The sequence below is a fragment of the Trichomycterus rosablanca genome, chromosome 1, assembly GCF_030014385.1.
Source record: "Trichomycterus rosablanca isolate fTriRos1 chromosome 1, fTriRos1.hap1, whole genome shotgun sequence".
Lineage (NCBI taxonomy): Eukaryota > Metazoa > Chordata > Actinopteri > Siluriformes > Trichomycteridae > Trichomycterus > Trichomycterus rosablanca.
Genome location: NC_085988.1, coordinates 31,425,122 through 31,440,181, shown reverse-complemented (window position 1 = coordinate 31,440,181; position 15,060 = coordinate 31,425,122). Strand labels below are relative to the sequence as shown.

The window sequence follows — 15,060 nt, the reverse complement described above, 5'->3', positions numbered from 1 at the left end:
TGACTGCCTGCCACTTCTGTGGTGTGTGCTGGCAGCAAGTTGTGTCCCTTGGAAGGATTTTAAATTGAGGACAAAAACCTACTGCAAAAGTGTAGTAGAACACATGTTGGGGAGGGTGATATGGCAAAAACATATTTAATGCTTCAATAGAATATGAAACCAGAGGGAATAAGATAATGGGAATAGGTAACACTACATTAATATGAAGGAGGGCCAAACCCTTCCCTTAGAACAGCATTAATCCTTCTATAAATGCTGACATTAAACCCCTGGATAGTGGTGGGATGTTAAACCAATTCCCCAAAAGACCACCATCTGTTTTTTTATTTTATTTTAATGTAGTTTAGGCATTTTCTCCCCTTTTTCTCCCTTTTAGGGGGTCCAATTGCGTCATCAATTGCTTCCTCTCCACCAATGCCGATCCCTGCTCTGATTGAGGAGAACGAAGCTAACCCACGCCCCCTCCGACACGTGGGCAGCATGCCGTATGCATCTTATCACTTGCACTTTGATGAGTGCAGTGCAGCTCAGCGTTGTGTACGGAGAGACACACCCTGAGAGCACTCTTTTCTCATCTCTGTGCAGGCGCCATCAATCAGCCAGCAGAGGTCATAATTGCCATGGGAGAGAGAACCCATCCGGCTTAGTCCTGCCCATATCTAAACAACAGGCCAATCGTTGTTCATTTGGCCGCTCAACCTTAGCCGGCAGGCAGAACTGAGATTCGATACGATGTATTCGAGATCCCAGCTCTGGTTTCAGATTGTGTTTTTACCGCTGTGCCACGTGAGCGGCACATCTGTTTTTTTTAACATTATCATCATGGAATATGGGCAACATAACCAAGAAAGAAGAATTTCACTATAAGATTTTAAAACTGGCTCATGTTTTTCCTATTTTTGCCAGACCATGTGATTCAATTATTGATGTTCTGAACTTATGCTGTTCACAAGAACATAGGCTATACCATTAAGGATTTTCTTTGCATTTCTTTGCTTACCCTAAATATTTATTTAGATGTAGAAAATATTTGAAAAAGTGGAGTTATTACACCATATTACTTTCCATTGCTCAGAAATCCAGGTTTTACATATTCTAAGCAGCTAAATTAAGCATCTTGCTGCAATGGAAACTCTTTGCCAATGCTGGACATGGATTTGAACTTGTTTGATTTTAAATGTTAGTACGCTTAAGACACTTTTTATTACATAAATTTTTATTGTAGCTGATGTACTGTTAGCTGTCTTGTGTTGCCTGGAAATCTTATTCATTAAAGCTGATTACATGCTGTTAATTGACAATTGACCAATATTTAAACAAGTCAGAAGGATGATCAAATAGTTACAATTACATCTTTTAAAGCTGTTTTATACATTTATTAGAAGTGTTTTTACAAGCCATTTGAATGAATGGATTATTACAAAAGCAAGACTTTCTGACAAATCTTGGTGGCACAACACATTACTTGTGTAATTATTATTATTTTATTTATATATTTGCTTTATGCATTTTCTCCCCTTTTTCTCCTTTAGCACGTCCAATTGCCAGACTGCGTCAGGCTTTTCTCTCCACCAATGCCGATCCCTGCTCTGATTGAGGAGAACAAAGCTAACCCACGCCCCCTCTGACACGTGGGCAGCATGCCATATGCATTTTATCACCTACACTTTGATGCGTGCAGTGCAGCTCAGCGTTGTGTATGGAGAGACACACCCTGAGAGCACTCTTTTCTCATCTCTGTGCAGGCGCCATCAATCAGCCAGCAGAGGTCATAATTGCATTAGTTATGAGAGAGAGACCCCATTCGGCTTGGTCCTGCCCATATCTGAACAACAGGCCAATCGTTGTTCATGTGGCCGCTCAGCCTTAGCCGGCAGGCAGAGCTGAGATTCGATACGATGTATTCGAGATCCCAGCTCTTGTTCCAGCGTGTGTTTTTACCGCTGCGCCACCTGAGCGGCGTGTTATTTTTTTCCTTAACTTGACACCCATCTGTATAGTCATTGTATCCAACACTAAATGCCTACTGTAAAAGTGGACATCATTTAAAAGTACATGTACCAAAAATGCCAATTAAGTGCCAAAAGTGACCTACAAGTGACCTAATATTATTAACCCTATCTCCCAAATATACAGGCTGACCAAATAATAAATATAACTAATAAAGAAATGGTATAGACCTGGCACATAGGTACAGTCAACCAGGGTACCTTTACTTAATTTAGGTAGATTTTAAGAAGAAGTAAACGTTGGTAAATCCTGACATAGGTAGTATAAACAACTAAAGCCATGCTATACTACTTTACAGGCCACTATAATTTAAACAGTATTTACCAACACGGCATTGTAAAAATAAAACCAGTCCCACACACACTTTCTCTTTCCTTTTTACACTGCCTTAATCCATTCATTCTCTAAGCCAGGACCATGCGCTTAGGCTGCTCCAGGTTGGAACGAAATTTGTCTAGAAAGCGGGAGGCCAGTTCATCATCCACTAGACGCCCGTCACTGGATAGAGTGACTGTCATGAGGTGGCGGGTACACAGGCCATCGTCTGCCAATAAGAGCTCATTTCTGGAGCTTCCCACTGCCAGGATACATGCCTGAGGAGGGTTGATCACAGCACTGAAGCCGCTGATGCCAAACATACCCAAGTTGGAGATACTGTGAGAACACAGAGAAACCATTATCAGACAGGACAGTGTCTATACAAACTTAACCTCAATTACAAGCAAGTAATAAGTTCAATTTTAAGAAGTGTCAAGATTGTAGGTAGTTTCTGTGCCACTTCTGATTAACTCCAGTTTTTGTGCTTTTACAAACAGAAACTAGACATTTAAAACTTCAAAGCTGCAGATATCACTAACAAGAACCAAATGCATGTAATTTGATGCATAGCTTCCAGAAACAATAGAATCCCTTTATTTGTCATTTATTCATATACAGACATACAGTACAATGAAATTATATCTTCGCATATCCCAGCTTGTTTGGTAGCTGGGGTCAGAGCGCAGGGTCAGCCATTATACGGCACCCCTGAAGATAAGATTAAGATAAGATAAGATTCCTTTATTGATCCCCATGGGGGAAATTCGAGAACATTCGAGGCAGAAGCAGAGATGGTTAACGGCCTTGCTCACGTGGCTGAATGGCAGAGCTGAGATTCAAACTCTCAAACCAAAGCTCTAGCTGCTAGGCTACCACTGTTCCAAATGCTGTATAGTCTGCATATGTGCCCATGCTAACTCCTGTTTACCTTTAAAAGCACCTACGATAGGCAAGCTGGTGTCACAAGTAAACAATAAAGTAATGGAAGGTTGCCTGGTCTGATGGGTGGATTGGTGGTACACAGCATTTCTGTGGTCTCACCATGTTTTGTAAAGCCAAGTTTGGGAGTCTGACTAGACATTATTTTATTGCTTTGATAGTTTTATTTGGGTTATTGCTCAAGAAAAAAGGAGCAGGTTTGAATCCCAAATCTGTACTAAGCACTGTTTATTTTTCTAGCAATCCTGAACAAACTGTCAATCCATGCTACCGAGACGCATTTACAATACTTGACGGCATAATACATAGACTCACTGAGAACTTTACTTTGTGCATCTGGTATGTATGGTCATTGACCATTTTATAAGCTCCATATGCTGCTCTGTAAAGTTTGTCACCTCCCTGTACCCCACTTATCAATCAAAAGAGATTGCCTTAGGTCCCTTACTGACAAGATGATGTTTGGGGGAGGACTATTCTCAGCATTGCAATTTCTAACATGGTAATGACACAGCAGTGTGTTGTACTGGTGTGAGGTGCAGCATGATTTTAAAAATACTGCTTAAACTTATTGGCCTCTTTATTAGGAACACATACCTTGTAAGCACTTAGGTGTACACTTCGAGACTAGAGCTATTTTCTTTTATTGACACAAAAAGTGTGTGTATCTCTAATATTTTATCAGTGAACACTGGGTGCTGCTGGCTTTATATTTTTGATCAAAGCACTCTTTCTCACTCTGGGATACAAGATTTGTAAAAGTTCCAACAACTCTGCTATACTTGATACACTTTAACAGTGTAATGTAATGCTTACGTATGTTGTATGTGTCACTGCAGTGCTGAAAATAGTCATCCACCCAAATGGGGGGTTCCCTTTTGACTGATTAATAGAGTACAGGTGGGTGACAAAATGTACAGAGGAACATATGGGCTATAGTAAGTGAATGTATACCCACAAAGTTCAGTTATGTGGTAGGGGTTGCTTATAAAGGTCAGCGTAGCTAATAAAGTGTGTGGTAAACAAATATAATAACCAAACTTCACAACAGCAGACCTTGTTACTTTTTAGTGAAGTTGTACAGGTGATGTGCAGAGTGACTGACTAACTCTTAAATGTTATTGACCTTTTTCTTGTGATTTGACACATGTATATATTATAGATGTATGGGGCAGTTTTAGTCTAGTGGTTAAGGTACTGGACTAGTAATCAAAAGGTAATGGGTTCAAGCTCCACCACTGCCAGGTTGCCACTGTTGGGCCCTTGAGCAAGGCCCTTAACCCTCAATTGCTTAGACAATTTATTGTCACAGTACTGTAGGTCACTTTGGATAAAAGCTTCTGCTAAATGCTGAAAATGTAAATGTAAAATGTAATGTATGTATTTTTCATGACAAATCCGATTGTTGAAGATATAAAAGAAATAAAAACAAACTTACAAAAACCTCATTTTTAATCACCTCCATAGGAAATTGCAAAAAGTAGGCATGTGATTCAAAAGCACAGGAAGCAGAAGTGATGTCATATAGTTGGGATTTCTGAACTATCTTTATAACAGAGTTCATTTATTCCCAAATGACCCTATTAAGTCTTTAATAACATTAAAAATGACAGCCTGAGACTTTAGTGGAAATGAATAAGTTATTACAAGTATCATTTATTATCCTCAATTTCGCACACACTCCATTCACAGACACAAGAGAGAAGGAATTAAATATGCATAGTCTTGTGCTGTTTTTAGAGCTTACTCAAGACAGGGCAGTGCCTTGACTTTACCAACCTAACAGTGTAGGTAACATCATGCCACCAAGGAAAATATCAGACAGAAAAACAGAATTGACAAACTGTCCATGTGTGTAATAAATCATAGCTAACAATAACTAACAAGGCATTTTATTAAATCTGAACCAAACCAAAGCTGTTATTAGGTTGTATTTACCTGAAGGATCCTCCCTGATATTCCTCTGGTAACAGCTTTCCTGCTCTTGCTTTCTGAGCCAACATCTGCAACAAAAGAAAGAAAAAATATGGTAGTCAAATAGCTCTGGTATCAAATTTCCAGTGGCACAATGTCTAGCGGGGAAAAGGGGGGAGATTTGGTTCGGCTGTGGGTGGATGAGGCCCGATGATGGATTGGTGTCCTGGCCGGGGAATGTAACTGCATTGCGCCCAGTAAATTTGGGGAATTTACAGTCACACTGCAACCCTAACCAGGATAAAGCAGTGTAAATGTAATAAATAAAATAAAATAAAATATATGAAATGATAAAAATAAAATAAAACAATTTCAATTTCAATTTGCATAGAGACTATAAGCTTATTTATACTAGAAGTATGTGGACACTTGACCATAAGCTTGTACAATGTTTATATATATATACAGTGTATCACAAAAGTGAGTACACCCCTCACATTTCTGCAGATATTTAAGTATATCTTTTCATGGGACAACACTGACAAAATGACACTTTGACACAATGAAAAGTAGTCTGTGTGCAGCTTATATAACAGTGTAAATTTATTCTTCCCTCAAAATAACTCAATATACAGCCATTAATGTCTAAACCACCGGCAACAAAAGTGAGTACACCCCTTAGTGAAAGTTCCTGAAGTGTCAATATTTTGTGTGGCCATCATTATTTCCCAGAACTGCCTTAACTCTCCTGGGCATGGAGTTTACCAGAGCTTCACAGGTTGCCACTGGAATGCTTTTCCACTCCTCCATGACGACATCACGGAGCTGGCGGATATTCGAGACTTTGCGCTCCTCCACCTTCCGCTTGAGGATGCCCCAAAGATGTTCTATTGGGTTTAGGTCTGGAGACATGCTTCGCCAGTCCATCACCTTTACCCTCAGCCACTTCAATAAAGCAGTGGTCGTCTTAGAGGTGTGTTTGGGGTCATTATCATGCTGGAACATTGCCCTGCGACCCAGTTTCCGGAGGGAGGGGATCATGCTCTGCTTCAGTATTTCACAGTACATAATGAAGTTCATGTGTCCCTCAATGAAATGTAACTCCCCAACACCTGCTGCACTCATGCAGCCCCAGACCATGGCATTCCCACCACCATGCTTGACTGTAGGCATGACACACTTATCTTTGTACTCCTCACCTGATTGCCGCCACACATGCTTGAGACCATCTGAACCAAACTAATTAATCTTGGTCTCATCAGACCATAGGACATGGTTCCAGTAATCCATGTCCTTTGTTGACATGTCTTCAGCAAACTGTTTGCGGGCTTTCTTGTGTAGAGACTTCAGAAGAGGTTTCCTTCTGGGGTGACAGCCATGCAGACCAATTTGATGTAGTGTGCGGCGTATGGTCTGAGCACTGACAGGCTGACCCCCCACCTTTTCAATCTCTGCAGCAATGCTGACAGCACTCCTGCGCCTATCTTTCAAAGACAGCAGTTGGATGTGACGCTGAGCACATGCACTCAGCTTCTTTGGACGACCAACGCGAGGTCTGTTCTGAGTGGACCCTGCTCTTTTAAAACGCTGGATGATCTTGGCCACTGTGCTGCAGCTCAGTTTCAGGGTGTTGGCAATCTTCTTGTAGCCTTGGCCATCTTCATGTAGCGCAACAATTCGTCTTTTAAGATCCTCAAGAGAGTTCTTTGCCATGAGGTGCCATGTTGGAACTTTCAGTGACCAGTATGAGAGAGTGTGAGAGCTGTACTACTAAATTGAACACACCTGCTCCCTATGCACACCTGAGACCTAGTAACACTAACGAGTCACATGACATTTTGGAGGGAAAATGACGAGCAGTGCTCAATTTGGACATTTAGGTGTGTAGTCTCTTAGGGGTGTACTCACTTTTGTTGCCGGTGGTTTAGACATTAATGGCTGTATATTAAGTTATTTTGAGGGAAGAATAAATTTACACTGTTATATAAGCTGCACACAGACTACTTTTCATTGTGTCAAAGTGTCATTTTGTCAGTGTTGTCCCATGAAAAGATATACTTAAATATCTGCAGAAATGTGAGGGGTGTACTCACTTTTGTGATACACTGTATATACAGTGTATCACAAAAGTGAGTACACCCCTCACATTTCTGCAAATATTTCATTATATCTTTTCATGGGACAACACTATAGACATGAAACTTGGATATAACTTAGAGTAGTCAGTATACAGCTTGTATAGCAGTGTAGATTTACTGTCTTCTGAAAATAACTCAACACACAGCCATTAATGTCTAAATAGCTGGCAACATAAGTGAGTACACCCCACAGTGAACATGTCCAAATTGTGCCCAAATGTGTCGTTGTCCCTCCCTGGTGTCATGTGTCAAGGTCCCAGGTGTAAATGGGGAGCAGGGCTGTTAAATTTGGTGTTTTGGGTACAATTCTCTCATACTGGCCACTGGATATTCAACATGGCACCTCATGGCAAAGAACTCTCTGAGGATGTGAGAAATAGTATTGTTGCTCTCCACAAAGATGGCCTGGGCTATAAGAAGATTGCTAACACCCTGAAACTGAGCTACAGCATGGTGGCCAAGGTCATACAGCGGTTTTCCAGGACAGGTTCCACTCGGAACAGGCTTCGCCAGGGTTGACCAAAGAAGTTGAGTCCACGTGTTCGGCGTCATATCCAGAGGTTGGCTTTAAAAAATAGACACATGAGTGCTGCCAGCATTGCTGCAGAGGTTGAAGACGTGGGAGGTCAGCCTGTCAGTGCTCAGACCATACGCCGCACACTGCATCAACTCGGCCTGCATTGTCGTCATCCCAGAAGGAAGCTGACGCACAAGAAAGCCCGCAAACAGTTTGCTGAAGACAAGCAGTCCAAGAACATGGATTACTGGAATGCCCTGTGGTCTGACGAGACCAAGATAAACTTGTTTGGCTCAGATGGTGTCCAGCATGTGTGGCGGCGCCCTGGTGAGAAGTACCAAGACAACTGTATCTTGCCTACAGTCAAGCATGGTGGTGGTAGCATCATGGTCTTGGGCTGCATGAGTGTTGCTGGCACTGGGGAGCTGCAGTTCATTGAGGGAAACATGAATTCCAACATGTACTGTGACATTCTATAACAGAGCATGATCCCCTCCCTTCAAAAACTGGGCCTCATGGCAGTTTTCCAATAGGATAACGACCCCAAACACAACCTCCAAGATGACAACTGCCTTGCTGAGGAAGCTGAAGGTAAAGGTGATGGACTAAACCCAATTGAGCACCTGTGGCGCATCCTCAAGTGGAAGGTGAAGGAGTTCAAGGTGTCTAACATCCACCAGCTCCGTGATGTCATCATGGAGGAGTGGAAGAGGATTCCAGTAGCAACCTGTGCAGCTCTGGTGAATTCCATGCCCAGGACGGTTAAGGCAGTGCTGGATAATAATGGTGGTCACACAAAATATTGACACTTTGGGCACAATTTGGACATGTTCACTGTGGGGTGTACTCACTTATGTTGCCAGCCATTTACACATTAATGGCTGTGTGTTGAGTTATTTTCAGAAGACAGTAAATCTACACTGCTATACAAGTTGTACACTGACTACTCTAAGTTATATCCAAGTTTCATGTCTATAGTGTTTTCCCATGAAAAGATATAATAAAATATTTGCAGAAATGTGAGGGGTGTACTCACTTTTGTGATACACTGTATATATATATATATATATATATATATATATATATATGTTGTTCATGCATTTTCTCCCCTTTATCTCCCTTTTAGGTTGTCCTATTTCCAGATTGCGTCATGCTTCCTCAATAGACTCAATACGATTGTATTCAAGATCCCAGCTTTGGTTGCAGCGTGTGTTTTTACCACTGCGCCACCTGAACAGCCTTGTTAAAAATGTTCTTTCCCGATTCGTAGCTTTAACAGCCTCCACTTTTCTGGGAAAGCTTTGACGAAGACATTTGTCAAAAGGGATTTATGCCCATTTAGTCAAAACGGCATTTGTGAAGTCAGGCCCTGATGCTGAATGAAAAGGCCTGGCTCACAATCAGTGTTTCCAGTCATTCCAAAGATGTTCAGAAGTTTTCACATTGTGTGTATTTCTAAAAAATGTTGATGTGTTTGGGCAATTGAAGCAGACTACATAATTTAACCAAAAGTACAAAACTCTCTCACCACAGGAAAATTAGTTATGGGAATTGCCAGGTACTGCTTAGCAAGCCTGCTGAGTTTGTTTTGCCAACAAAACAACAGATTTTTATCGGCTAAGAATAGGCACCTAAATAAAAGTTTTTACCCCCATTTGCTCTACATTCACAAAATCATTCAGAGCACTAGGTATGGCACCACAGTATAAATGTGACAAACATCAAACCTGATGTTTATACATTTGGGAAACAAATTAAGACTGATTTGTTAAGCAATGTCATTAAGGCAAATGTCTCAGGCTGCTTTGTTTTCAAAGTGAAAGTCAACATCCTCTTTAATGACTAAACTTGGAACTTCGAACATCAACACAGTTGTGGTCAACATTACTGGCACCTTTGACTGTTTAGTACAAAAAAGCCAATATCTTCGAAAATAAGTGGATATGAACCAAATCTGTATCATTAAAGTTTTTCATTAATCATTAAAATGACACTAACAGGTGTAAAGGCGCCCTTCCCTAATATCTGGTTGAACAACCTTTGGCAGAAGTGAAGTCCATGTGTGCTTTGGGTCATTATCCTGCTGTAGGACCCAATTTATTTAACTCAAACCTAGTTTTCTTAAATTTGGGAACACATGTCACTCTAAAATTCTCTGATAAAATTCTGATTTTACTGTCCCTGTAACACATTTAAGGTATCCACTCCCAAAAGCAGCAAAGCAGCCCCACAACATTATGAATCCTTGACCATGTTTTACTGTATTTAGGGTGAATTTTTCTTTATAGGCTTAATTTTGCCATCTGGAAACATAACACTGGTATTCACTGCCACAGAGCTCTAGTTTGTTTACATTTGTCCAAAGAAGAAGGACTGTGGTTTATCTTTGTAAGTATTGGCAATGTTTAGTTGCTCTTTTTTTGCTTTTCTTTAAGCAGTGGGGTCTGCAGTGAACAGTGAGTCCTGTTTTGTTAAGGGTCAGACGTATGGTACGGGTAAAACCATTACTAAACATCTCCAAATCAGCCTGAAGTTATTTAGATGTTTCATGTGGTTTCTTTATTAAACTTCAAACCATCTTTCAGTGTTTTCTCATCAATTTTCCTCTTTCCACCACATCTTGGAAAGTCTTAACTGTTTCATGAATAGTAAACATCATGATAACATTTTGAACTGTTGAGGCCAGGATGCCAAAATCTTGATACCCTTTAGACTGCTTGTGCTTGGTGATAATTGAATTTCTGGTCTGCTCAGACAGCTCTCTAGTCTTTGCCAAAGTAAACCAGCAACATAGCCAACAATCATGAGCTTATTAAAATGATGTGAGCACTGGCAAGTTGGGGACAGTCTAATTTCTAATTAATCACAGGTTAGTCTGATGAAGTCCATTGTTTCAAACTGAAGAAGCGGTGGCATTAATTGTGTCCTGGCATTGTTTTCAATTTTGTCTCTTTTTTGTCCTGGCCAATTTTTATTTTGTTATTTTTGCATGCTGTTTCACACAGTCTATTTCTGAAGATATTCTATATGGTGTACTTTTTTTTAAATATATTTTTTGTTTATGTATTTTCTCCCCCTTTTTTAGCGCGTCCAATTGCCAGATTGCATCATGCTTCCACTCCACCAACGCCAATCCCTGCTCTGATTGAGGAGAACGAAGCTAGTAGTCCACCAACCAAAAATATCCAGCCAACAGCGCCACGTGGGCAGCGTCCTGTGACCACTCATGAAGGTCTAGAAGAGGACCAACTCAAACAGCAGCAATAGATGAGCGATCGTCTCTGACTTTACATCTACAAGGTGGACCAACTAGGTAGGAACGTTTAATAGTGTGGACAGTGAGTGGACACGGTATTTAAAAACTCCAGCAGCGCTGCTGTGTCTGATCCACTCGTACCAGCACAACACACACTAACACACCACCACCATGTCAGTGTCACTGCAGTGCTGAGAATGATCCACCACCTAAATAATACCTGCTCTGTGGTGGTCCTGACCATTAAAGAACAGGGAGAAAGCAGGCTAAAAAAGCATGCAGAGGAACAGATGGACTACAGTCAGTAATTGTAGAACTACAAAGTGCTTCTATATGGTAAGTGGAGCTGATAAAATGGACAGTGAGTGTAGAAACAAGGAGGTGGTTTTAATGTTATGGTTGATCAGTGTTTTTGATATCTGTATAACCTATACAGCCCTTCAACCGCATATTCTTTCATGTTCAATGCTCACTGAGCCTAGACTAAAGTCAGCCAATGCAGCTCAGTAGTGCTGTGATCTTCTGTCCTCACAACAGCTGCTTTTCATTAGTGAAATCAAAACCTAAATGACTGCTACCCACAGTAAACTAAAGCTAATGAAAACTGCACTGCTGTCCACATCTGTTTGTTCTTATACAGCAGTATTAGCATATGACCGATGCATTACTCATATTGCACATGAAACAGAACTGTGCTTCAGTCAAGTGCTTTTAAATAATACATTATGAGAGGTCACCCAAAACACTGACAAAGACTTAGCACAGAGTAAGCCAATCGCATGCCCTATCGTTACCATGGCAGCAATTGGGGGTAAGAAAAAAGGCTTGCCAATCAATCTGATTCCACTAATTATAGAGAGAAGACTTAGTTAAGTGAAGCACACCTGTACTTCAGATCATTATTCAGACATGCCTCAAGGCTCTTCCTCAGCATTCAGAACAGATCATACAAAATTACAATTTTAATATCCGATACACAAATCTCAAACAAACTGTAAAATGAGTCATGATTATTTTCACAGCAGAGACAAAAAAATCTCAGGTCTTATTTTGCGGTCAGCATGCGGTCCGTCCTGTCCTTTCGCTTTGCCTCATTAACGTAAAAAAAAAAAAGCACTGTTGCCATGGTGACAGTTACCTTAGCATTGGAGGCGATCTCCTGCACGCCTTTGTTGGCTGCGTCCTTGATGATGGGGGTGATAAGGCCACGCTCGGTCGCCACAGCAATAGAGATGTGGATGGAGTCCAGCGCCTGCGGTCCCTCACCAGACCAGGTCACGTTGACCTCGGGCATTTCCTGTTTGAGAGATCAGAAGTTATATATAACAAATGCAGTTCAGTTCTGAACAATATCTATAGCAGACAGGTTTACCTGTTTTGATTTTTTAATGGTCAGTGACCTTTATTGGTAAAGATGGGAAAAAAACTTTTTTTTTTTTTTTTTCCCCTGATAACATCAATGTTTACTTCTTTTCTGAGATTAATTTTAGCACTGTCTCTCACATATATTTTTTATGAACAATTGTATTATTGTTTTTAAACTTATATGTTGTCATACATGTTATCATGAACACATGATAACATCCCCGTCTCTCATTTATTCAATGCTGTCTGACCTCCAAACATACCACTGATTTTCACTACCTCCTTTATCTTGGTCAGTGTTGCAATAGGTCTGGTTCTACATAGAAACACTGGGTGCAAAGCAAAAACACAATCTAGACAGGGCGTCAATGCACTGAAAGTAAACAGATTTACTTACTTACTTACAATACAGTGTAAGCAATTCCCCTTCTTTATGTATTGGGAGGTAGTGGAAACCGGAGTACACTGACTGTAACCAAAGGTGACAATCAAACTCAGGTCACAATTGGCCATGTCACAATATTTTCTTTGATGTTAATTGCAAAGTGTAAATATAGGCTTAGCCTAGCATTCAAAAAAATGGGTCAGTGATTTTCCATGAGAAAAGATTTAGTTTTCCAAACTTTCAAAAAGAACAAAAGCTCATAATAAATCTTAATTCTTTTAGTATAAAAATATTTTAAAAAAAAGTTAAATTACTGCATTTCATTGGCTCTGTACTTGTACTCTGCACAATGAAGTTGAATTTAATCTAATCTAAAAGTGTTTCCAGTATTAAACTAACCAATCAGGGCAAGGTGTTGGTGTACGTGCCAGCCAATTATATTTAAATGCATTAATGTATGCATGTTGTAGGTGTTCAAGTTCGAGTACATTTAATGTTGTTTGTCATTCTGTGCGTAAAATAGAATGCCTTTATTTGTCATATATACATATACACGTGTACAGTACGACTGCTAAGGTTTGAACCTTGAATCTCACTCATAGTGGGCTAGAAGTCTTTACCACTGTGCCACCCAAGTGCCAAGGATTAACCAAAAAATATATATATAGTTATTAAAATTTAAATACTTAAAAATCTCTCATAAGTGTGTGAAAACCTTCTACTTTAGCTGTATAACTATAATAAGTCAGTCCAAGTAGCCTACTGCAGTTAATGGTGTAAGAGTTCAGAACTAACTGTTGATATAAAAACATTTGTTTTACTTTCATTTTATTATGGGATTTTATTATGGGATTTTATTATTACTATGGCAACTAGTAGCTACTAAGCTACTTTTTAAGTTTTGGGACCTTGTCATCCTCTTAGTTTTAATAGTGTGTGATTAATGCTCACTTTAAATATGTCATGCTCTAAAAATGATTTTTGTTTATGATATATCTAAAAATCTGTTTTTAACGCAATTTTATTGGTAATAAATCCCTTTGTGTTTATGGAGTCCTGACAATTTAGGAAACATAATCAAACCCTTATAAAGGTAAACAATCATACCTTTTAATTACAAAGTTATAAGCAGCTCTAATCTACACTAAGGTTTACTCTAGTGAGGATCTTGTTGACTTAGGCCATGCTTTTTTAAGTTAACATAAATCTTAAGCTCATATCAAAGGCTCAAGTTTGAGGCTAAGTATGACAGATTTTTTTTTTTTTCCCACTAACCCCGAGATTTTTGCCTGCCGTCTGAGAGGATGCAGCTGACAAGTTACAATTCTGCTGAATAAAAGAAAACACAGTTCCTTTGAGCTTCATCTCCTGGCTAAACGTTTAGTGTTGTGACACTCATCAGTGAGTGTGCAGGCAGTGGATGACAAGAGGGAGCTCCAAACAATAGTCTGACAATCAGACATTAATTGTGATTCCTCTCTTCCCTCTTTTTTTAAGTTTTCAAAAGCCAGTATGTTCATGGTGGCATACATCCTGCTAATTTCCTTTTTACTCAGAGTAACAGATGGAAAGAAAGGGGAAGGAAACTTGGTTAAAATGGATTCTATTTATAGGCATGTCATGAGTTACTTGCCATGGCAGAGGCTGATTAAACTACAGTTAAACCTTTAGGGCAAGGAGATCTGCAACTGTGTGACACTAATTGTCTATACATACAGTGTTTTCAGAAAGTATTCAGAGCCTGTGACTTTCTGACCCGCTTTTCAGGCACTTTGTTTTGTGGATTTGATTTTGAATTTATATGATTAGCAGTTTTACCCATCAATCTACACTTTATTTATTTATTTTAATTATTTATTTATTAGGATTTTAACGTCATGTTTTACACACTTTGGTTACATTCATGTCAAAAACGGTAGTTATTGGTTACACAAGATTCATCAGTTCACAAGTTTAACGTCAAACACAGTCATGGACAATTTTGTATCTCCAATTCACCTCACTTGCATGTCTGTGGGAGGAAACCGGAGCTCCTGGAGGAAACCCACGCAGACATGGGGGGGAACATGAAAACTCCACACCTGGGAATCGAACCCAAGAGCTGTGAGGCGACAGTGCTACCCACTGAGCCACCATGCCACCCTAAGAAATGAATAAAAACATAAATTATGGTGGAAGAATCTGCTGTTGTTGTTAGCCCTTTTAATAAAGACTATTT

At 39.9% G+C, this 15,060-nt stretch overlaps 1 protein-coding gene across 2 annotated transcripts in view; it reads right to left on the bottom strand.

The window, feature by feature from the left end:
• Nucleotides 1-1,354: 1,354 nt before the first annotated feature.
• The window catches only part of pdhx (pyruvate dehydrogenase complex component X), a 64,811-nt gene continuing 51,105 nt past the window's right edge, over nt 1,355-15,060 (bottom strand). For both annotated transcript variants that reach the window (XM_063001646.1, XM_063001656.1), the window contains exons 9-11: nt 12,231-12,389; nt 5,206-5,270; nt 1,355-2,664 (exon numbers count right to left, since the gene is read on the bottom strand). In XM_063001646.1, coding sequence (XP_062857716.1) covers nt 2,415-2,664; nt 5,206-5,270; nt 12,231-12,389 — 474 coding nt within the window. In that variant the 3' untranslated portion in view covers nt 1,355-2,414. The remainder of the gene's footprint in view (nt 2,665-5,205; nt 5,271-12,230; nt 12,390-15,060) is intronic.